General features: G+C 39.7%; 1 protein-coding gene across 1 annotated transcript in view; it reads right to left on the bottom strand.

Moving 5' to 3' along the window:
• LOC123985146 overlaps window positions 1-23,278 on the bottom strand; it is an 87,495-nt gene extending 64,217 nt beyond the window's left edge. The window contains exons 1-8 of the mRNA XM_046072547.1: window positions 22,710-23,278; window positions 5,977-6,085; window positions 4,203-4,279; window positions 3,892-3,987; window positions 3,301-3,339; window positions 2,673-2,744; window positions 2,474-2,533; window positions 1,180-1,322 (exon numbers count right to left, since the gene is read on the bottom strand). Of these exons, the coding sequence (XP_045928503.1) occupies window positions 1,180-1,322; window positions 2,474-2,533; window positions 2,673-2,744; window positions 3,301-3,339; window positions 3,892-3,987; window positions 4,203-4,279; window positions 5,977-6,085; window positions 22,710-22,811 (698 nt within the window). The 5' untranslated portion in view covers window positions 22,812-23,278. The remainder of the gene's footprint in view (window positions 1-1,179; window positions 1,323-2,473; window positions 2,534-2,672; window positions 2,745-3,300; window positions 3,340-3,891; window positions 3,988-4,202; window positions 4,280-5,976; window positions 6,086-22,709) is intronic.
• Window positions 23,279-25,181: the final 1,903 nt, after the last annotated feature.

Raw genomic sequence — 25,181 nt, 5'->3', positions numbered from 1 at the left:
ACATGAATCTGGTAAAAAAAACACTCCTCACTAATATCAACTCTGGATTTCTTACTCTTGACGGGTACAGACAAACACTCAATAACATGTTGTGTATGTTTGTGTGCAACGACACCTCAGCCCAGACTGGACGGAGACAGGAGCACCACAAACGCTGAGATTATGTGGCATCATGTCTGACACATAAAATCATAAAACTTTATCTCATGCTGTCAGGGAGCCTCTGCTGCTCTAACAAGCAAAGTATCTCCACACACATACAGTACAGTGCACATCAACCCACACAAGGCATCTTTACAGACACAGCTTTAAGTCCTGCTGTGTAACAGAGGAACCAGGAAATGTCTTCCGGCTGCTCATTATAGCTGATTAAACACACATGGAGACTGTGTGTGTAAATAATCATGCATGTGTGCAGCAAAGAACCCTAATGTCTAGCCTCACGAATCTGTGTTTTCATTCTTGTGAACTACTTCACTTTAACTCAATTCATTTTAAGTTCTCAGTTGGCTGAAAAGGTGCAGTCATCTTTGAGAACGCTGTGTCATGAATTAATCATTCCCTGGAAAAATTTTAATTCTCAGCCGACAGCAATCTCATTGCTATAGAGTTAATAAGATGGGTTATATCATGACTGCCCCATGATGACATTATCACTAAACATATGTAACAAAGTCTTGACTACATCTATATTTATTCCAGCTGTTCTGTTTTAGCCTTATCGGCAGCATTTAGAGGTCAAGTCAAGTCACCAAATCTACAGCATGTCAGCTAAATTTTAAACCCCAAAATTTAGTGTTTGCCAGGAGTAAATGTGTATTTGTATGTCGTGTATAGCCACTGCTGCAACATTTCTTAGCTGTGTTGAAACTTCATTTCACAACACACAAACCCATGCTGGCCACCTGTTGCACATTCTTACTGCCTCCTCACAGAAAAACCACTGGCAATCTCACAAATCACTCAATTCAGAGCACTAGTAAGATAAAAAGGAGTCTAAATCCAGAATGAGCAAGGCCAGCGTGACCATTTTATGCATATACTGCATACTCTATGTCATTACTCAATCTTCTCATCTGCAATCAGTCCCTTTCTTTAAATGTTGCCTTAGTTACAATAAGTCCATACATGGGTTGGTTGTGTTGGTGTCTCTGCACTGTAAGTCTATGCTGTACCTACCTGCAGTGCACACATATAGGGACATCATCATTCTCTTGGTATTCTCTCATTAGAGCGATCATATCCAGTATGGAGTCAAACGATGAGGGGACGTCGTGATCCGGCCAGTTCATATAATGGAACTGTGTTATCCTCCGAGTTTCCTGCGGGAAAACATACAGGGGAATTTTTTATATATTTTTTTAAAGGTGGAAGTGCGATGGAAGTTATGTGTCAAATCGAATCACAAGGCTGGGAAGAGAAAATTAATGTGTGGGCGATATTTTAACATGACTTTCAGTTGTACACTGATAAAGGTTGTGTCTCCCAAATTCTCCTTAGAAATATAAAAAAAATGCTATTTAAGAAATTATATATATAGTATTGCAGTGGAACAAAATATCACTGCTTTGAACATCAATTTGATTATTTTTTTGTCATTTTGCTGGGCTGGGCAAGTTAGCATTATTAACGCATTAATTATTTAACAACAATTATTTTATCTCACATTAGCGCAGCTTTTATTATTATTATTATTTTGAAAGTCTGTTGCTCACTGGCTCTGAACACACATACAATCAAACCATGGGTCACAGGATAGGTGGGATGTTGATCAGCCTGCAAATCACCCACCCAAAGAAGCAGCGGAGGGAGGCTTCGGCAGACTACATTGGATGCAGCGTGTGGGAGAAGTACATAAACAAATGCAAGACAAGCGAACATTAATATAATTATATATTTATTATAGGCTACATAATTTTGCCTGATAGGCCTTCATGTAGTTTTGCGGGGTGCTCTGCCATGCAAATTCCCTCCAGTTGATGTCCTATTTAGTAAACAGTAATAGATTTTCGAAACTCACAAACAGCAAAAGCTCAAGACAATTCAACTTCGGCAGCGGGTGAGCGTGTGTTTGAGGCGACCACTTCACCTCACTCTAACAGGGACACTTACTACTGAACATAGACTGTTTATGCTGCTTCCTGATAAAAAAAAAAAAGGTTCTGCTGATACTTGTTCAGAAAAAAGAAGAAAACTGGACTCTGATGGTAACTTGTTTTAACAAGCTAGATAAAAGGTAATGCCTTTTAATCGCAACAAAATCATACGATTAATCGCGATGAAAAATATTAACCGTTGCCCAGCACTAGATTTTGCATATTGCCATTGTGTGAGATATATCAATATCAGAAAAATACCACTAATATTAATATTGCCTTACTGATTTGAAGAAGTTGTTGATATTGTTTTAAGAAAGCTAAAATGAGTTGATACAACTAAAGTCTAAAGAACAGCAATATGGCAGAGAACTTACATTCTCATATTGCACCGTCAAAGTCCTGATAAAGTAGTCTGTTCTGGCCTGCTCAGATTCCTAGGAAAAGAGAGAGGGAGAACATTTACACAATCCTGGACTAAAACAGTCGTTAGAACAAAATGTGAGAAATGCAGGAGTCCAACAAAGTCCCCCCCCTCACACACACAGCTGTGATATTAGAGATTTGTCTACTTACACAGGAGATTCTGAAAGGGCCAAAACTCATGGGCTGCTCCCCGTGCATCGGGAAATACCGCTCACACTTTTTCTAAGCAGAGAAGAACGGGAGTTAGCTTTGGTTGAGATAAAAAAAACACACAAAGACCATAGCTTCCTGCGCACACACACACTTTTGCCTTGAAATAAGCAATTAAGGTGATGTGTGGAGCACTGACAGTGAAATTTACAACAAAAGATGAATATATATAAATTTAATACTTATACTTATTTATAGAGGCACATCCAAGTTTTCTGAAGTATCAGTCACACTTAATTATTACTTAAATCTTGACCTAAAACAGTAACAAGCTCGTATCAATGCAAATATACTCAAGGCTTTAGTAACTGCCTTTTTGTGACCTCTCAGTCTCTCTTCTCACAAACACAAATATATAAACACACTCAAGCAAGGCATGAAAAACTCCAGTGTTTTTTTTCAGTTAAGCAAACCTATGGGACCAAAAACATACTGTAAACATACATCCTTGGTGGAGATAATAAAACACATACATGTGTACAGACATGTGAGCGTAAGTCCACTTTGCATGCCTGCACTGACACAAAGACACGAACACACAAAAGAGGATTAAATATCACAGCCTTACCCTTCCCATCTCAAACTCTCGACAAGCCATCACAATAACCTGTGGAGACACAAACAGAAATAAACATTTACATGCAGCCTCTCACAGCTTACATTTCCAGAAATATCCATCGCTATATGTTCTATTTATGTAATGCTGTAGTTGCCAAAATGAGGTCCTAAAGCACAGAGGAGAACCCTGCAGAAAACTTTCTATATTTTCCATTCCTACTGTAGTCAGTCATTTTTTGATCATACGTCTCACTCTTACATTGATATCTCCCATCAATTCTCTTTGATCCTACAAGAGTAATTATCACAGCTGCAATATCGAGCTTTCCAGAGTGCTAGTTAAACCTAATCACAGCTCTTTCTCCCTCCCCTTCATATCGGTCCATCTGGTTCAAGCATAAGCACTCCTCGTCTGCCTCTTAATTCCTGACAAACATATTAAATATTTATTTGAATAACTTTAATTATTACACCCACTGTCATTTTTAAAAAAAAAAAGCTAATGGCTTTCTGTTGCTATTCAAGCTGACAGAGGGGCACCTCTTGCAGTATATCCTTTTTTACTCTCCTTCCTTTTCACCACCCAATGAGCCACACTCACAGCTACATTGTACTCCCAGTTCATCCTCCAGAAGTCCACGACAGTGTTCAGCAAGGGGCCCTGAGTAGCAATGTAGGCCTCTGGGCCATCTATACCCTGCATGGACAGATGGGGTGAAAGTGAGAGAAAGCAACATCACAAATCCACACAGTTTAAAAAAAATATATTATCTCTAAAGGCACTTTATATGTATGCACAATGGACGGTAGTGTGATACATATGTCACTTTACACACTGTAAATCTTCCTAACACTACAATCAAACCATATACTGTAAAACAACAAAGCAAAATACTTTGATTTACTTTTTACCTTGATGAAGTTAGCATTGACGTAATCTGTGTCTTGGTTGCTCGTTTTTAACGTCAGCTTCACCCTGCTGTGATCAACTGGGGGGTGGGGGGTAGAGACATATTTACTTCGATGCATTTGAAATATTTTTAAAACAGAAAGGGCAAAGAGCGGTGGGAAAAAACGAAAATTCAATAGAATGGGAAATACTGAGAGACAAAGACAGGACAGACGAAGACAAACTAGAGTGAAATGGGATGTGCAGAGGTTAATGGAAACGCAGCATGCAGCAGTACCCTCATTCCTAAGTATGTGTATGTGTGCATTTGTTACGGATGAATCGGCTCTTCCTTTGCCTTATCAACAGCTCATTCACTAAAAGCCTTAATGAATGAATGGATAGATTGAGGGACAGAGGAGAAAAAGAGGATAAAAAGGTATAAAAAAATAAAGTAGGACAGATGTTGATGTTGGGTCATGGAAGCTTCCCTGAGGTCATTAAGTACAGCGAGAGTGTATAGTGTGTGTATGTGAGACCATTACATGACCGATTAGAACTTACTGGATATCTGTGTTTGTTCTAAATATATGCGTGTACAACACATAGTACTGACGATGCTGGTATTTGACATTAAAATTGAAGACATAAATAGATGATATTTTTAAATGCTGCTTTCATGCAGGACACAAGCTTTCTTACAGATTATATTGTCAGACATTGTGTTTGCATGTACATGTATGGGAGCACATAAAGGTTATCACTGTGAATCAGTGTTGAACTATGTGTGTTGATAGGCTTAGAAGAAATAACAGTACTACTAATGTGAGTTCTAGTGGCCAATATGTACACCCAGTTGCCAGTTTGTTTGTTTTTTGGTAAACCTAGTTAAAACTATTACAGTGTAATACATGAGTACAGCAATGAAACCTACCTTCATGAAGGTTGTAATGTTCAGCCTGTTGTTGAATCTATTTTTGAGAGCTTTTAGCATATTAATAGACTAAATATTAGAAATACCTCTTAGAGTAATGCAATTCAACTAGGGTTGGGCTGATAGACGATGCCATCATCAATCAGCGATGGCTGACAGAAATCACGACGTTGAACCGGCATCGTGATTGTAAACCCCCCCTCGCAAAACAAATCTGAAATTTTCACATTGTACTACCCTGTGAAAACAGGTTTTAATGACCACGAGCATTGTTATTATTTGAATTTCTAAACATAAACTTGTAACTTAAGTTAACAGTCTAACAATTTTTTTTTTTACCGAGTGAAGTCTGTGCGAGAACACATGGACATCAGACGACTGCTGCCACCCCACGCGCGTGCGCGATGACATCGTCCATCCCGATGTTTCATTGTAGACATCGCCCAACCCTAAATACAACTCAAGAGCACCACAAACTACAGCCTCCAAAATGAACACAGTCGACACCTCTTTAAAACAGCTGAATCATGCAAGGTTGTTGTACTCAATATTATTAGTTTAAGCTAAGTATATCTAATATACTGGCAAGTGAGTGTATTCTTTTGCCTGGAGCTTCAAATGAATGAAAGAGTTTTAGCCTCAAATTTAAATAGCAAATCCAGTAAGAGCGTAATTTAATCTGGAATCTATGACATAAAGTATGTCATCATCAGCATAAAAAAACATTTTTGCACCAAAAGTTTAGACAGATTAGTATTTACAGTATATTTATGCTATTAGATACTGCTGTGTTTGGTAGATTAAAATGTCTGCTTTGAGGAAGGACCATTCATCTGTGCATTAGTTGGTGTACTGCAACTTACATGGCAGAATATCTTTATATCTGTTTTTCTTGACATTCTCCTCCTTCTCGCCTACGTTGGTGGGGTAGATCCTCTCCGTCCGGTATTTAGTTGATAACCGTCGTAACCGCTGAAATAAACAACAACAACAGAAATGTTAACGTTTATGATATGTAAGTATAAATGTACCTACAAACAGAAGCAAATCAACAAGGGTAACACTCATGATGGGAGTACTTTTCTTTGACAGCACACAGGAAAGAGATAAATTATATTAGGTAAAGGTCAACCCGTGATACAAGCCAGACATAAGTCAGTCTGTATCCGTGTTATCACACCATTAGAAGTACAAAGAAAGCTACAGAGATTCAGTGAGCAGTAATAAAAGTGTTGGAAATAAAACTTAAATCTGTGGTGTTTCTACAAACAGAAAACTATTAATCATGCTCCTGACACACACACACACACACACACACAACCCATCTTTCTACCCTCATACTGCTACTAATACCACAGCATCTGACTCACACACACACACACACACACACACTCCTGTGTGCAGGAAGTTAAGTGTGGCCAAATCTAATAGTAGCTGACACTGATGAAGACACATTCAGTTAATGGGAAGAGAGCAATTACAACATCTCTTGTTTGACAGCAGTCTGAAGCTCTGCGAGCAGTCCAGCACACTGTGTGACGACCCTGTGCGAAACTGAGTGTTTAAACATTAGAGAGCTGATTTTTAATGAGACAAAAGAGATGTGTTATTCAGTACTGATTTGACTACACTGGACTTTCTGAAACTTTCAGTAAATTCTATTCACTGTGGCCTCGAGTGTCACAGTGAAACTGTAAAAAAAACAAACCAACTTCAACAGAACAGCAAGACTTTTGTACTGTAAAAAACTGCTGCTTGACTTTGATAGTGCTCACGTGATATCGCTATCAGGGGCCTTTTTTTATTCTCTCACTTTCCTCTCTCTTTCTTAGACAGTGAGGAAATAAGGCATTAGGCTCCTCCACTTTTTCTGCCTGCCTCTCTCTATCTCTCTCTCTCTCTCTCTCTCTCTCTCTCTCTCTCTCTGTCTCTGACTCTGAGAAAGTCAGCGTAGGCGTTTGGGCTGCTGGAGCCTCGTGCGAAAAATGGTCCTGCCTCATCTTTCTCTCACTCCTCTCTGGCACTGAATGCGGGCTTTCCTCGCGTTACTGTGACAGGGACACAGACTGTACATCCGGATTTACTGAGACTCTCAGTCCTCAAGACATTTCTTCCTGTCCCTGTTCCTCTGTTCACTTTTGTCATAACATGACTTCCGTGCTACTGTGGAGACATTTACCACAACACACAGACACCCACCAAGAGACACAATTTGATATCAACAACAATATTGCACGCTTTAGGGCATCTGTCCTATTTAGTTACAGTTTTGTTTGTAGTACATGAGGCTTTCTGTATATCTTTAATGCATAATATATTCATCTCGATGTATATCTACAGAATTACAAACATTTCAAAAGAGACCATTTCCAGAAAGGCTAAAGAAAACTGAAACTGACAGGTGAATCTCTCTCTCCCACCACAACTTTCAACTCCTGTCTATTTTTTTTCTTCCTGAAAGTTGTCTTTTTGATACAGGGCTTCGTTAGTTTCATAAAAATGCTGCGCTCACACTACTGACACGCACACACACACAAACAGTTGAGACTCGTGGCGCAGAGGCACCCTAAAGACATAATGAGTTTTTCACTTTTCATTTTGCATCACTCATCTTTTTAAACCACAAGGACAGACTATCAGAAACTGCGGGAGAGGGAACAAGGGAGAGAAAAGGAGTTTGAGAGGAAGAGACGTACACAAAGAGTCTGTGGGCGGCAACACAGCTGTGTGTGTGCGTGTTTGTGTGTGTGGTAATAACATTAGAGATCCTCTGGCCTCATGTGAATTACATTTCCAACAGAGGTCTGCTTCTGTACTGGGCCAGAGCCCGGGAAGACGCACACAAACACACACATAAACACATTGGTACACAAACACAAACATCGAGCAGAGAAGGCCGGCTATAGTGATTTGTGATGGTTTGTGATTCCCCAACCCAAACACATTATGTTGAGACAAACATGCACACAATTGTGGCCTCTAACACTGTAATGGTGATGAGTATTTTTCCTTTGTAGTCCATTTCATTTCTTTTACAGCCAGCTGGGGAAGTACGAGTCGATTCTTCCGTTAAAATACATTTTGCAGCATCTGATCAATGATTTGTTTTAGCTCTGTGTTGCTAGTTTGAATCTATGCATGATAGATAATGTCAGCTAGTATTTAGGAAAAGATTGTATGTTTCCACAAGGTCTCAGCTTGTATAATTATGAGGCCTAATTTCTGCTTTAAAGTCTGACCTGGCCAACTTTCCCAGATGAATTTGTTTACTCGAAAGCTTGTTTCTGTCAACTGGCTTCTGCTGTTTGAATCTTGTTTACACACAGTTCAATAACAAATTATACAAAATAATACTTGTCCTTGTGGTTTAACTATGAATAAATGCATTTGTATGATGGGAGTGGTGCCATACCACATGTTACTTTTGTACTAGAGAAGAACAGGTATCAGGAGCTGGAAAAAAAAAAAATTTCTTAGATGCATCGCGATTCCGACATGGACAATTCTGAATCGATTTACAAATTGATTTTCTAAATGTTAACCGATAACGTAATGTTGACGAAACGCAAATGGTGGAACTTGGAGTACAGTGTCCAACAGTCTGTGGTGTGCAAATAACAGAGATGTGTTCCCCTATATTCGGTGCACCGCCGCTGCTACTAAAATTTCACACGATCATTATTATCAATGTGCAACTAATAATTTTCACTCACACACTGTGCGAGCACGGTAACACTCAACTTCCTCTCCTCATTCTTTAAAGGACAACTACGTGACATCTGTTGTTATAAGCGCAGCATAAGTTAGGTCTTAGGAACAGAGCAGAGTTTGTGTAGCAAGTGCGTGGGTAAGCAAAAGAGAGAGAGAGAGAGAGAGAGAGAGCGAGCAGCAGAAAGTGACGGTGAAAGTTAGCGGAGCAGAGGAAAGGATGGTGACCACGGAGGAGCTGATGTTAGTAAAGCAAATTAGGGATGCCTTTTAAGCTAATGTATCTTTTGAATTTTATTGTGCAAATCAAATAACTGGTAATGCCAGAAATCCTGTATAGAAAAAAAGATGCATCAAGAATCGTTTTATAACCGCATCACAGCCCTCTGAATGGTAATCGAATAAAATTATGAGGTGCCTAGGGATTCCCACCCCTAACAGGTATATAGGAATACTGTCAGATTGATTGTTGACTGATATTAACTATAAAAAGCCATATTGGAATCAAGTTATAGATGCTTCTGCTACTGATACCATATTTTACTGATTGCATGAAGAAGCATTTTGTAAAATATTTTTAGGGGTTTGTCGCTTACAACAACGGTCAAATATACAATGCTGCTTAAAAACTAAAATTGTGCAATGCCTGGTGTGTTCTGCACCTCCATTTGTACTTGAGCAAAACTGCATATGGAATCAGTTGACACAAATTAGATCAGATTAATATTCGTTATAAAATTAATAGATCCGGGCAACAAACAGTTTCCATACAAGCGAGTTTTATACAAACATCTTAAGCATGCAATTTTAAGCATTTCATAATTAAATGCAGACCGTGTGTGTTTTTTTCATCACCTTAAATGAGATCAAGAGGTGTCAGACTTACACTATAATATTACAAATATGGAAACTTCTGAGAGGCTGTAGTGAACAGATATTTTACAGACGGCATTTTAAAATGTCCATAAACACGCTTTAGCTACTGCGTACAGTCGAATTCAACCATTCAGCCTGATGAATGGTTGAATTCATGCAGTTTCATTGTTGATAGCAAAATAGCATATAAAAGCAAAGTGTATTCAAATTTCAGCTTTTATAATGTGATACATCCTTACAAAAAAAAAACTTGGACGGAGACCCAGCTACTGTCTGTCTCACCCGTCTTTTCTTTACTTTCCATTGTCCCACAGACAGACCCTGTTTCTAATTACTCGTACTTCCCCTCTTACATAAAACACACAATCAAAAAGACTCATACGTGTACAAATGCATGTACAAGTATGTGTGTTTACACCCATGAATAATGGGTAATGCCGGAGGATGTAAGAGAAATACAACAGAGTGAGAGTCCTTGCCTGCTGCTCTGTAGCTTTACTAAACAACCTGGCATGAGAGGAGAGGAGATGTGGGTGTAGAACAACAGGGAGAAATAAGTGATTTGGAGAAAAAGAAGGGAAAGCAAACTAGGGTGAAAAGGGAGAGAAAAAAGGGGAGTGCAGGAAAGAGGCAAGGCTTTTAAGATGCTCTTGGTAACCAATCTAATGGGTTCCTTTATTGCTCGTTTCTGTCGTCCATTCACACACTCCCTTTACACACTCGCTTCGCACTAACTTCTATCTTTAATGGGAGGAGGGGGCTGCAGAGAGAGGGCAGAGAAAAGGAAGGTTCTATCACTACTCAGGTGTCCTCCTCTTTTCAATCCTTATTTGTGACACAACAGTTTGTGGTGTATCCATTTCTCCAAAGTGACAAGTGGTGGAGCAACCCTGAAAGGGAACAAAACAAAACCGCAAGACTTAAAGAAAAGGAGAAGGACAAAGAGAAAGAGTTGAAACAATGAGTCGATTAGTTGACTGAAAAATGAATAATTTTTTAAAGCTAAGATGCTAATATTTGGCAGCTGTAGCTTGTCAAATAAGTGGATTTGAGGCTTTTTTTTATTCATTCATAGTAAACTGAATATCTTTGACTTTTCGACTGGGATAAAACAAGCAATTTCAATACATCACCTGTGGGAAAATGCAACTCTGGTTGTTCACCATTTTGATTTAACCAATTAATGAATCGAGAATTATTATTTATTATGAATATAATGGTTAGTATTAGCCCTAGAAAAATGCACATCACAATCTGATGTCTTGCTTGTTTTTTTTGACAGACAGGTGAATGTTTTACATTTCTACTTAAAATATGAGTTTGACTGGTGAGCAAAACTGTCATAACTAGGTCTGCAACTTTATCATCATCAATGAATTGGCTTTTATCTTAACGGTTAATCTCTTTTCACAATTTTCCAGAGTGATGTCTTCAAATGTCTTGTTTTGTCCTGAAACCCAAAGATTATTCAATAACTGTTACACAAGACAAAGAATGTCATATGCTTCTGCTGATTTGTAGCAGATCTGTACCTTTTAAACAACTGATCATGAGAATAAAGTGCACTTAAAGTGTTTAATACTATCATTTGTAACTTTAGAAGTATGTTATACACAAAAGCATTGGTACAAAACATCACGCCAAATGCTCCACTTCACAGGAAAGGTAACCAAACCAAAACACTAGAAAACTCACATCAAAGAGTTTTCTATGGTTTTCACACATTTAAAAGACAAGAATGCACTGAAACCACCTACGCTGCACTTCTTTGGTGGTGTCTTGCAAAATGTGTGAAGCAGATTAAACAAATTTAAACAGCTGACTACGCGAATAGATGCTGTTCACTTGCACTTATGTCAAAAGTTCAACTAGTTTCAACTTTTCCGTCCGACTGCGTTGCAGTATTCTCATGCGGTTGGTAGAGAGACGACCTGGGCTTCGGTCAGCCCAGGTCATTTACCAACACTGGTTTTATTGACTTACAACCAGTTTACAGTACCTCAACCAGCTTTTATCTCTTATTGATGATTAAAATTATTAAATTAAGAAATTTCTGTTTCTATTACCTTCTTACATCCAGTCATGGGAGTAAAACAGCATGACACTTGACTTCCACTGACACACACACACACACACACACACACACACACACACGGCGTTGCCCTCAAAAGCCCTGGCCAACTTCACAGACCACCTTCAGGGTGAGAGTCATGTGTGCTATCAGACATGTCTTCACAATGACTTGACTTGGCCTAAAATGACTCAGGGATGCCAGGGCAGTTACTGGGCTGAGAGAGAGAGACAGAGAGAATGAAAAAGAAGATTAGAAAGAGAGCAGAAAAAAGACTTAGAGAGGCAGATGTGGGTAGAGAGCGCTGTAGCTGTTGGTGGGTCTAACCTACTTTCTGTCTCCTGGCTGAATAAGTCAGCATCGCTGTACTTCCCTGGCATACTGAATAATTCACACACACATACACAAAGAGAGAAACACATGCTCTTTCTTGAACGCAGCAGTAAGCACTGATAGGCAGAAAAAATGCTCTTCCTCCAGAAGAGGTGGGGAAAAAAAGGTTTTTGTTAGTGTGTGTGTGGCCAGGAAGCGGGGGTGTTGAGCACTGACGGTCACCTTCCATGCAGACACACACACACACACGTTAAAATAGGTCACCCCTTACAATGCTCTCAGAAAAATCCATCTCCTGCGCGCTAAGAGCATGCAGGGAAAAGATGCACTGCTACAGCACAGAGACTAAAAGGGTCTGTGTGATTCTGTCGCTCTGCCTCTCTCCCTCTGTCAATTCAATAAGCTTGACTGGCGTTCTCACTGCCTTTCTTCCTCTCTATGTGGCATAAGCGTCCCAAATCAGCAAAAAGCTGCAAAGTGCAAAGTCATATTTAGTTCAACAGAGAAATGTGACCACAACAAATGTTTTGAATGCATTATATAATGATCAAGTGAATGAACAAATGCTTTGAAAGGAGGGGGCATTAAAAGGGAATAGTCAGATATTTTGGGAAATGCACTTCTTCTCTTTCTTGCTTAGCGTTAAGATTGATCCTACTCTCGCATCTGTACGCTTAATGTGCAGGTGGAGCAAACCGCCAATTAGCATAGCCTAGCATAAAGACTGAAATCCAATGGAGACTCCAGGAAGTTATTGCCAAACATCCAAGAAATAGTCTGGCACTTAACCTACCTAAGCAAAATGGTCAACTGTTGATTTTTACGAATTAAACAAAAAAGATATAAGAAATAATACTAGCTAGCTTTAGGGATGCTGGTGGGTGGATTTTGTTGTCTCTAGACAGACAAGCTATATGTTCCCCCCTTTTGCAGACATTATGCTAAGCTAAGCAGCTACTGGCTTTTACAGAAGACAAGAAAGCAAATGAGTGTTTCCCAAAATGTCGAATTATTTAAGTGTTTTGTTCAAGTTCAAAGAAAAATCAGCTCACAATGTCAGGTGTGCACTGTTTAACAGAATTTACCAATTAAGCTCAATCACTAAGGAAATAATATGAAACCCCACCCTGACCATGAGGTATGAGTCAGGGGTCCGGACTGTGTGTCCTCATTAGCTAAAGATCTAACCAAGATGATGTCCGACGACTAGCATCAGTGGCCAAACTGTACACATGCAAACATGCACACTCTAGTGTGTGCATGTGATGTCATTTCCACTTTATGGCTACTGGCCAATGTAGGTCAGTGGAGCACTGATAGCATGAGTGGCAAGAATACACACACACACACTCACAAACATGCAGGGGTGTGAAAGCCCGTCATTCACTGGCACAAAGCAGAACGTAATTTCCTTTAATTAGCCACCTTTCTCTCTGTCTGTCACTCTTTTATTTTCAATTCCTAAAACATCTGACTGTCTATTCTGTTATGCAAGCCACACAAGCAGAAGTTCAACATGTGAACATGACAACACAGAAAGCAGAACATTATAAAAATAGGAACCCCCAAAAGAAACTAAATTGACTTAATCACCAAACAAAACGCACAACAACAATGAAATCCTCTTTCGACTGTTAAGTTACACATTAACACAGAAGAATTTGTGTTTTTGACTGCACACGAGCTTGTGTGTATGTGGTGGAAAATAAAGTCACACTGACCACAGGAAACACCTGGCCTGAACTAAAAGCACCCACTTTAACCAGCCGTTTGAAACCACTGTTCAAAACCAATTCTTTTGGGACCTAAAATTTGAGTGCACAGTACACAGACCCATACAGTATGCTGTGGACACAGAAAACCTACTCGTCCTTGCTTCTTTTGAATGATGACTCAGTGTGGTTGTGCTGTTACAAATGTCAGAACACAAAACAAAGCGGACAGAGAAAATTCTTCTGCACTGAGGTCCTCACATTCGTAACAGTAGTAGATGGAGAAGCGCATTAATGTGCATTTTCTTTTGCCTAGTTCCTGGAATTTTGGTTAAAATCTGTGCTACATTTGGACGGAAATTTGATTATGGGGTAGTTGATGGAATTTGATGAACTTTTTTCAGCTGGCATTATCAAGTAAACAGAAGTGTAAACATTTTGCACGTCAAATTGAGAAAAAAACTGAATACCGCACTGCATGATATAATAAAAACTATGATAGGTGCAACACAAGTGGCCAGTCTTAGGGCCAGTGAGAGAGATATGGAAAGAAAAAATAAGTGGAGGATTGAAAAAATGAGACAGAAAGCATTTACAGTACGGCTGTATAATAACATCATTCAAGGTTTGAGAAGTGACCTTAAGTAAGTCACTGTAGTGCTACTCTGCAGCTGACCGCCATGTGACTTTCCCTGCAAAGATCAGAATGACATAATTTTCAAGGCATGACCTCCCCTCTCTCTCTTCACTCATCATGTGTGTACCTGAAATTAACCATGAACACACTCAAAAACTGACTACGACAACAGGGACATCATTACAGAAAGCACTGACAGCCAGCCACATTCCCGGAGCCCAAACACACAACCCGAAGAGGTCTGACATGTTTGAATTTTCAGTTAAAATGGTTGACTTCACCGACATACAAGGCAAACACATTTAGCATTTACCGGTATTTGTCTGGCCGGTTATTTCCCGTTCTGGATCTAGGCCTGCAGCAGGAAGCAGATGTGGATAAACTACATATAATCCCAATCATCTGGGACAGGGGCTCATTGTGTGTTTAGTGTGAGCTTTGTGTTTGTGTATTAATAACCTCCCTGATATACATCTCTAATTCTTACTCAACACCTATCTGTGTTTAAGGTTCCTGTGCATTCATATGTCATTCTTTGAGTTTCAGCAGGACGGATGCTGCTGACAGGTTTGTGTGTGTGTGTGTGTGTGTGTGACTCCTCCATGTATCCATTTCCTTTCACCGAAGTCACACATTACGCACACAGGGCATTACTACATCATTTCCTGAGTGTTTGAGTGTGTGGTCTCCTTATCTTGATCAATAAAGTTCTTCGGCCTTGTTGGTGGGTCAGCTAGCTTTCATCATGTAAAGCCTTGCAGACAGAAACACACACACACACACACACACACACACACACACAAATACACAAACTCTGAAGCGGAAATATTGTGTTGCATCTCTTCTGAGAAACACCCTGCTCAGGGGCAAAAGGCTGGTTTCTGGGTTAAGCCGTGGGAGGGGGTGGGTGAGAAAGACGGAGGCTTGTGACACCAAAAGAAATTGGGAAGTCTTGCTACAGTAACATGAGGTGGTGGTTGCCACACACACACACACAGCAGCAGACCCCTGCGGTGCGCCTCTCTGCACCCACGCACACAAACAAGCTAATAAAAGCACACAGCCACACAAACACACCGGGTTTCTCATTTTTTAGCCAGCGATTGGAAGATGGCGGCGAAGACAACATCAAGGCAGATTTTACAAGCTATAAACCAAAATAATAAACTAGTGTGTTACTTTTCTTAGTAGTTGCTGACATATGAGTTAACAGTTAATTGCCAACGAAGCTGACTGAAATTCTTTTTGAAATTTGTGCAGCTAAGATCAAAAATAGGAAAACAGGACAGGAGCGCACCAGAAGCAACAGCACAAGCATGTGACTGAGAAAACAGCCAGTTTATGTCAGCTGTTTACTTTTCTTAGACAAATGTACTGAAACCTAAAGCACCTAGAAGTCTATTTAGACTTCTAGGGGCCTTCTTAGCTTCCTTAGACTTCCTTAGCTGAGTTAATCTGGGACAGCTCTGAACAATTTCTGCATGATCCCCCAAACACATGAGTCCGCCCTTCTCTTGAAAACATACACTATGTGCCGGCACCGGCCTGCCATGCTGCCACACAAAAACAGGGTCCTTGCATCCCTGACCAGTGAAGTGTGTGTGGGCTTGTGTAACACACGGGCATAAAGGCTTCCAGATCATGTGCTGCAGGCACTTAACATGCACACACATACACAACTCAGAACTGAGAGGGGGAAGCCCCCTGGTGACAGTGGAAATTGTAACTTCACAAAAACACAAACCCACAAGAACACACACACTAGCATGCCAGCTATTGTCACATCTCATTTTCTTGCCTCCCCTCCGAGTGTTTTATGACAGCGTGTGTGTTTGCACTTTTTCGTTTCCTTTGATGTGCTGCTTGGAAGTAATCTGCTTACAAAGGTGGGGCAGCAACACAAGCACACACACACATAGAGGCTGATCTTCTATGTCTAAACCCTGTCTAGACAACAATGCTGAGCCCAGTGTTCCCAAAAAGCAGGTACAGAAATGGTATCAAAGTTGGTGTGATGACACAGGTAACACACCACAGTGGTATCTGATCACACACACAAAGATCTGGGTTTCATCTCGTTTCCGGCCGTGTGGTTTATTTCCTGTCTTTGCATCATGCTCCTTTTACATCTCCTCGTTTCCAACTTGAACCACTTTGCAGCTACGTTTGCTGAACCTGTGAAAGGATTTTTACACATTTATAAAAAACACACTTAAAGTGTCTCATCCTATCTCGTACATGACCCACAATATCCAGGCATCTGTTCCTATGCAGACGTCTGTTCGTGGGCCACGTGGGGGCTCCTGGCATATGAACAGACAAAAATTGCAATGTGTTTAAAGAAATTTGTTCTCATCTGTAATAGCATGTTTCTTTCAGGCTGCGTGGTGGCCTACTAGTTACAGAAGGTTTCCAATAACACAGGGGTCACAAGCTCAATCCCTGCAGCTTGTATGTCCATCAGCAGCTGAGTGTTTGAGCTAAACTCTATATACTCCTACCTCACTCAATGTACTATGAGTCCAACTGTCGCCTGAATACTATTAAGAAAGGTACGCTTTTTATGTAAAGATCAGAGGTCTTAACCAAAGCATGAAAGTGAGCCTGCATGAAAAGTATTACAAGTGCATCTCTAGATTGCTAAACCAGAGAGACTGTACTCTTCTCTCTCTTTGCGCAAATGAAAGTGTGTCTCAAATGCAGACGCGCTCTCTGCCAACAGGAAGTGACGCATCAAAACCGAAGTGCAAAATACTTTCTCAAAGACAGCAAGCAGTCAGTGCTCCGCCCAAAGATTAGTGAAACTTCACAAAGACAGACTTGTGAGTCAGCAATATAAGTCTGGAAGGGTCTGGTCACACTTTATGATGTCAACACTTCACACCTCATTCAATTTATTTGAATGGAAATGTCAAGGTCAGATGACTAGCTCACGGCAGAAAAGTAAACCCGCGCTGAGCTTTCACATCTAATTCAACTTTGACGGACGTTCATATGGAAACTTGCGCTGTGGCGGGGAATGGTCACAGTGTAGGGTCCAAAATAAAGGAAGCTATCTCTTCAAAAGGGCTCAATATTTGTAAAAGTGGTCATATTGTGCTCCTTTTTAGTTTCATAATTTCATTAAGGGGTTGTAGCAGAATAGTTTAACGTGGTTTCATTTTCAAAAACACCACATTTTTGTCATACTGCACACTGGTGCAGCACCTCTTTTCACCCCTGTGTGTTGAACACTTCATTTTAGCTACCGAGTGAAGCATCTCACTTCTATTCGATCTTTGTTGGGAGTGGCGCATGTGCAGTACCTAGTTAAGGACTACTAGCCAATCAGAAGCAGAGTATGACGGGTCCTGACAAGCGGGTAACCCTGGCTTCAGTTCAGTTGTACAACCTAGAGCAAGACATTTAAGAGTAGTAAGTCATTCATTAGTAACAAATGTATCTTTCATATGTAACTTTTGAACTGTGCACTGTCTCTACATCACAATAACAACTTTATGTCCATTGACTGCCTAACGTTATTTTAATTTTATATTTAGGTGTACTTGTGTAAACAGCCACGCTAGCTGCTAGGCGAGCATTATGATGCGTGTTCCAAAGTGAAGGCTGGACTACAATCGAGCAGTTTTCAGGCCGTTCAGGAGCAGTGTTTTCTGCGGGAGATGGTAATTACCTTTGAGGTGGACTTTGGCCTTTTTCTCTTTGCAAACCTATTACAGTCAAAAAAAGATATATAGCACAATAAAGGAGAGGGAACAAGCCAAAAGTCTTTAAAATGATGTGTGTGTCAAAATACCACTTTAAATTAAATATTGTCGTGCTGCAGAGATGTCCTGGCCTACACATCTTATTCTAGAGACTTAAGAAAGCATCTTTGTTTGGTACAGATCCCCACAAAGATCACACTATAATTCATTTTAATAGGTTTGTCATTGAAAATGAGAATAATGAGGTAAAAGTAATCATTCCCTCCAGTTTCAAATCATATCGCAATTGCAATATCAGTCAAAATAATAGCGGTTAAATATTTTTTCACAATCTTTCAGCCCTAACCTTCAGCTAATTTAATGGCATCCAGTTCTTCTCTTGCAAAATTTAAATCGCAATGCCCAAGCTTTGCAGGAAGGTTTGTAGGCAGTCATGATCCATGAAAGGTAAACTAAATTTAAAATGACACTTTCTTTTTAATATCAGACCAAAATTCAGTATATTTCTTCTTTTTACAGATATGTTTGTACCTTTTGGAAGACTTGCTGTTTCTTTTTACCAACAGAGTAATACAACACATGACACTGTAATGAGCAGCAAATTTTCTAAAATCTTGATGTGTCCATATTGTTGCCTCTGTAACAGGCTATTTGTTAAAAAAAATTTAAAAATAATACTCTAGCTCTCTTACATAAGCGCACTAATAGCTGGTTTGGAAAGTCGTGGGTTGACAGAGCCAGTTGATAACCACCCTTTTGAAACAACTGAGACTGCCATTGTTTGGTTTTGTGGAACCAGTGACTGCATAGTTGTGACAATTTTCCAGAACCTGCGTCATGAGGCGGACTGTCGGACTCACCGGTACATATTTTGCATTTCATCCCATTTGTATCCCTTTGAATGAAGCTGTCATCATCAGATCAGGCTGGTTAAAACAATCATACAGTGTGCCTTTCACTGATGACATGCTGCATGATATCACTGCTGAAGCCTAAATCTTATTGCCATGCGGCTCCACCAACAAGCAAAGCTGTTAAGTTCAACTTTAAACCATACTCTGTCATATTCTCACCAGAAAAAGGCGGAGGGTCAAAGACAAAATTATAGGCTTATACTGGCTATAACACTGTATGTATGTGACAGTATAAAGAAGCATGTAATCTAGCTCTCTCATTACTATAGCACCAGGCTTATGACAAAAATGTGTCCTTTAACTCCAGAGTCAGGACTCTTCGTCATGCTTTTTCTCCTTGCACGTCATGGGAGGCCCTGATGTACCATATGCACCAGTACGTGCTGTGTAATAGATCGGTTGTTGATGTGTCTCCGTGCAGATGCCACTCAAAAAAATTTCCAAAATTCTCCTACGCCCTGTACTAATTCTGACAGCCACAATGGGTCAAAAAATGTTTCTGGTGGGTTCAAACATGACAAGATAACAAGTGAATACCAGAACAAGACACTTCTAACATTTGGGGAAAAAATTAAATTGTTCCCATTCCTGCTGAAAAAGACTACTGAACGAAGCATATAATCGCTGACTCGTTGCCCTACCGGAGTACTGTAATTATGCCTATAAAACACATTCTATATATAAACAACAATAGGCAGTTAAAGTGGGTGTTATGTCAGGGTGTTCTGGTGACTCAGTGCGCAAAAGGAGCACACCCCATGCGCTTTGGGTTACTGTGAGTTTGACTCCAGCGATTTAAAGCTTCTCATAAGGCTCAAAATTGGACAGAACGGCAGCAACCAGCTAAAGCACTCACTAACATGTTGGCTGTGGCTGATGAGTCTTAATTGTGCTTGGTACACTGGCACACAGCCCACCTGGGCTCAATCAGAACTAGTTTTCTTGTCAACAAGCTGGTGCATCTGCTGAATAATTTAGGTGAAACTCTTAATTCACTGGCTGATGTTGCCAGCTGAGAGCAAATTAGCTTGAAGCCTCATTTTTATGAACGCCATAAGGCTGACAAAAATAACATGATAACTGTGAATAACTAGATTAGACAAATAGCTCAAATTAAAGATGACATTTAGGAGCCGTTTAATAGTGAAGTTACTGTCTGGGGGGATGTGTGATAGCCAAAAGGCTAAAATGAAGTATGTTTTAACCACAGAAACAACTTACTGAGTTCGGCACAAATAAAGGTCATTTAAAAAGCAACTTAACAGATATCACATGAAGAATCAAGGCACGACAAGCATTTGGTGCCGTCCTGTATGTTTGAAAAGGGGGTTTCTGATTAAAAGGCTGCCATTTTTCTTTAGCCACAAGGGCTGGAGGGATGTTGTTGTTGTAGTAGGCACTTTGACAAGGCGTGGATGTGCGTGAAGTTATGAATAAGAAGTGTGGTGTTGCTAAAAGAAGAAGCTACATTTACCCGATCAACTCCACATTGAGAATTCAACATTAAGAGGAACCAACAATACAGCAATAAAAAAGCACACTGAATATCAATCTTTATTAAGTAGAGATTATACTACTACAATTATTCCAACTAAGTGGATATAGCGTAGATGTTCAAGACAAAGTTTTATTTCTGATCACCTGCATTAGGAAATTAATGGCCTGTACATAAGCAAACAGCAGACCAGTCTCAGCTTCTTCTGCTCTCTTCCTCATCCATAAAGCACTTCCTAAATGCCTCTCACACAGCCCAACGCCCCTCGTTTTTTGCGCAACATCCGTTACCTCCCTGTTTTCAGAAACACACACTCAGAAGGACAGGACAAGTCATCAATACACATTTGGACACATACACACATTTTCTCATTTCAGCATTTGCTGTGTACCTAATCTCAAGAGAGAGAGAGAGGACTGTCAAATTGTGTAGCTTTTATCCAAAGTGTGCCCAGGAGTTGATAAAGCTCCAGTTATAAAGCCAGGACAAAATGTTATGAAATGGGCCAAGAAAGAATGTTGCAAGCTCCAGCAAGCAGCTTGTATGAAGCAGGGAAGTGAGCAGAATGAGTGTGTGTGTGTGTGTGTGTGTGTGCGCAACTGTAGGCAACAGGAGAAGAAGTTAACTGTTCTGACGCTGATTAGCTTCTTTAACAAACAACCAAACCGCAGTAAAACAAATCAGAACACTTAACTTCCCTGAAACACTATGTGAATCATAAAGCAAAGCCAAACCTGTCTTCTGCTGCTACAACTTCTTAAACTGTAACTGAAGCTTGTTTTATTTGAATCCTTTAATGAGTTTTACTAATAGTTACATTCATTTAAACTTACAAAATGAAATGCGCATGTATCCTCCAGCTAGCATTACATGTACATACGTATCCTAACCAAAGCTATTTAACAAAATGACCACATAATGGCACAAGCTGTATTATATTAGTGCCATTCCTTTTGTGGCTATTTCAGCTATTTCACAAGCCTGGGACAAGTCCTATTTTGAGTCCAGAGTTGCAACACAATAACATCCAGTGATGCGGTGTGGGCAAACTTATTACAGGTCGGTCAGCGGTCATCAAAAAGCAAACAAAATATGTTCCTTTAACAATACATTTTTTTCCATCTCGAAAAAATACTATGCTACATACTTGGAATTATATTCTTTTTTTCAGCCGATAACTGTAGAGAGATAACAATAGAGGAGAACGATGTTTATTCCTCAAAGAATACATACAATCAGTGCTTAATTTATTAGTTATACATAACTAAAAACTAATGCAGTCTAATACAACATCCCTGCACTAAATCCAACCTTCATGGAGGCTATAATGTTAGTTTAAAACAATTCAACATCTGGAGGCTGTAGTGTGTGATGCTGTTGAATTTGATTGCATGATACTGTATCTCTAATATTTTGTCCACCCTATTTATATCAATGGGAAGGAATTAGCTGAGTTTATTATGGGCAAACTGTATCTAGAAAATAAAATGTATTGGTTTAACTGTCTTTAGGTGGGTTTATCATCCACTAAAGTACATATCTATAGTATACCCAATGCCATTATTAAATAAGTAACTATATATTAAGTCGTCACATACATATTTTACAGAGAAAAATCTATGTACATGAATAATACAGGTAGACCATACATCCAATAAAGCTCAGTTTAGCTATTCACTGCTCATTGAGTTTCAGAGGACAATGAATCACTGCACTGTACAATCAGGCATGGTTAACAGACAGTAAGCCACCATAACACTGCACTTTGGCCCAGCATTTACCTACAAGCTAAGCTATCTCAACAACGCCATGTAAAAAAATAAAAATTACCCCACGTCTGGAAAGAGGCGTGAACGTGTGTTGTTTTGCTGTTGTACTTTAAAGAAACAGAAGCCGGTAGTGTGTCTGTGGTTTAGGGAGACAATGCTAGGCCGCCATGTAAAGCCTGGAAATGGGAGGAAAAGGAAGAGGGCAGTGTGGCCGCCCCCCTGCCTCACCTCCTGGGGGATACAGGGAACCGGGAGAGGGTGGGATATGGAAGGTCAGCACGGAGGAAAAGGTGGAAATTATGAAGGGAGAGAGGTCTGGTGAGATAGATATATGGCAAGGAAGGTTTGTAACGATGATGTAAATGTTGACCCACCATAAAGTCGCTGCCGAAGTTGTCCTCTCCCCTCTCCTCGTCCCCCTCTCTCATGGCCTTCACCCCCTGGATAAACTTTCTCAGGATGCCGGCTTGGTCCATCCTTAAGTCCTCTTGTAACGTATCCCGTTGCCTTTTCCTTAAAAAAAAAAAAAACTCCCAAAGTAGCAAGGCGGGAGAAAATGTAAAAATAAAACACAAAAAAAGGGCACCAGGGAAAAGGGAAGAGGGGGAATAAATAAAAATAAATAAGCTTCACGGATCCTCCCAGAGAGTCATCGTCGGTTCACAACACCTTTTTTTTATTATTATTATCGCCCCATGTTGTTCCTGCCTTTCCTTCTTTCTTCTGGGCTGTTTTCACAACGATAATGGTTAGTCCCAAAGAAAAACAGCTGCGGCCGGGTTTTCTGGTCTACAAACAAGTTCACCGCCGTGGCGTACGGTAGATGGCAAACACTTGGTTCTGTGAGAAAAGCTAAATAAAGACAAAAGGCAACGAAAAAACCTGGTCTGGTCAGTCTGTCTACCCCTCCCTGTCTACCTCGGTTGCCACATTCACACACTGCTGCTCGTTATTCGCTACTGGGGAACATCCGGACTGGGCAAAGCCAAGGGAAAAAACGTCCCTCCCCTTCCAAGATAAAGCCTCCTATGATTGGACAGCTGATACAACAAATTAGAATCTCATTGGCTAACGTGTATGTAGCTCTACCAAATAGCAAGGTCTGATTGGATAGAGTGCGTGTCTGTCGTTTTGACACTGTTACTCGTCGTCATTGTTATAATGATATAATTTCAAGCCAGTAGGTGATTTATAGATCCACATCCAGTAAAAGAATAGACATATTTAAGATATGTGTTTAGCTTAATGGCAGTTCTATTAAACAGAAATTACAATCGCAATTATAATATCAAGAATTGGACATCGCCTATATGATAATCCTGCAGTCCTAATATAAAGTAGCCAAACAGAGGGGCCAACAAAAAAGCCCTCATGCACTCTGACAGCCATTGTACTCTACATCCTCTACATGTTCTCATTCCTATCCAGAAGGTTTACCAACTATATTCGTTATATTGTAAAAATATTATATGTGTACATCCAGTCTCAGTTTAGGGTATATGAATTTATTTCTAAACACAAATGTGGTGTTTTAACAGGAGAAATATGATTCCTATTCATGAAAGGACAAGCATTAAATTAGATTTATTAAATAAATATCAAGTATGATATTGCACACAAGCTGCAGTCTTTCTCAAAAAGTAACCATATCGATATTTATTAATTAAACAATATTATTTAGGCTATTAAGGCCAATTCAATCATTATTACTTCAGTCGAGTGGGGAATTATTTTCTATCTTGCAGTTAGTGCATTGTTTCCCCTCAGAAAGTGATGAAGTGGTAGCACCCAAAATGGACGTGTTAAGGGTGTTTATGTCATCTTAAGACAACCATTCCCTGCTCCCAGGAGGAAAAAAAGGATTCACTCCTTTTTCTCAGCTAATCAGCCAAGAAGCATGGCTTCCTATATGGCTCACCGTGGTATTCCATTTTGTGAATCATATTCTTATTACATGGAGTATGCATACTGCTAGTGTTGTTGTTATGTGCTCTGTTTTAATGTTTTACATAACTAACTGATCAATGAACCAAAGACAATTTCCCACCATGTGTGGACAATAAAGTTGTATTCTAATCTATTCTATTCTACATTGAAGACACTGTTTTGTTAAATTCTTTTTACACAAACATAAGAGTTGTGTAATTTTTGCAACATGTTTTTATTTTCCTGTTATACCATTCAAACATATTTGGATTTTTATTTAGTGTGAAATCTGTTCAAGTGGCATAGCCTCTACAGTAAATTATACTATAAGAAGAGTGCATACAGTAAAACTGAAATTAGTAGCCCAGGCTTTTGCTTGCTTCTATCGCTGAAGTCACCCTGCCTATTTGCACAAATCTCTTGAAATAGGCTACTATCAAATTGTTTAATTCAACAAGGATGAATATTACTTGCATAAAAATGTGTCTTTTTTCATCTCTCTTGTTTACCATGCCGGTAAATCTGAATAATTTCTGTGAAATTAACTTAATGATTGAATTTTGGAGAATTTAACCAATCCTATGATGTTTAGCATGTCCATATTGAAAAAAAAAACACATTAATATTTGCATGCACGATCAAAGCAGCTTAGAACTAGCTCAAGCAGGTGACCCAGTGGGCTTTAAGAGGTTTTAATCATCCAAAGAACTCAAAGAACAGACCAGGCATCTAAGTGAGACCTGCAGTGCCAATTTTGAACAATCTGACAACACGTTTGCTGATGGAGGCAGCTCATATAATGTGATTGTATTTCTGTTTTGTAAGAGGTCCAGGTGGCGCGCTCTGTAATTCCTCTCAGTGGGAGGCACATATGTACAATCCCACATAGAAGCCAGTGACGTGCTCCACTATCGACCAAC

This window comes from Micropterus dolomieu, linkage group LG16 (assembly GCF_021292245.1).
Source record: "Micropterus dolomieu isolate WLL.071019.BEF.003 ecotype Adirondacks linkage group LG16, ASM2129224v1, whole genome shotgun sequence".
NCBI lineage: Eukaryota > Metazoa > Chordata > Actinopteri > Centrarchiformes > Centrarchidae > Micropterus > Micropterus dolomieu.
Note: the sequence above shows the minus strand (reverse complement) of the source record. Positions and strands in the feature narration are given on the sequence as shown.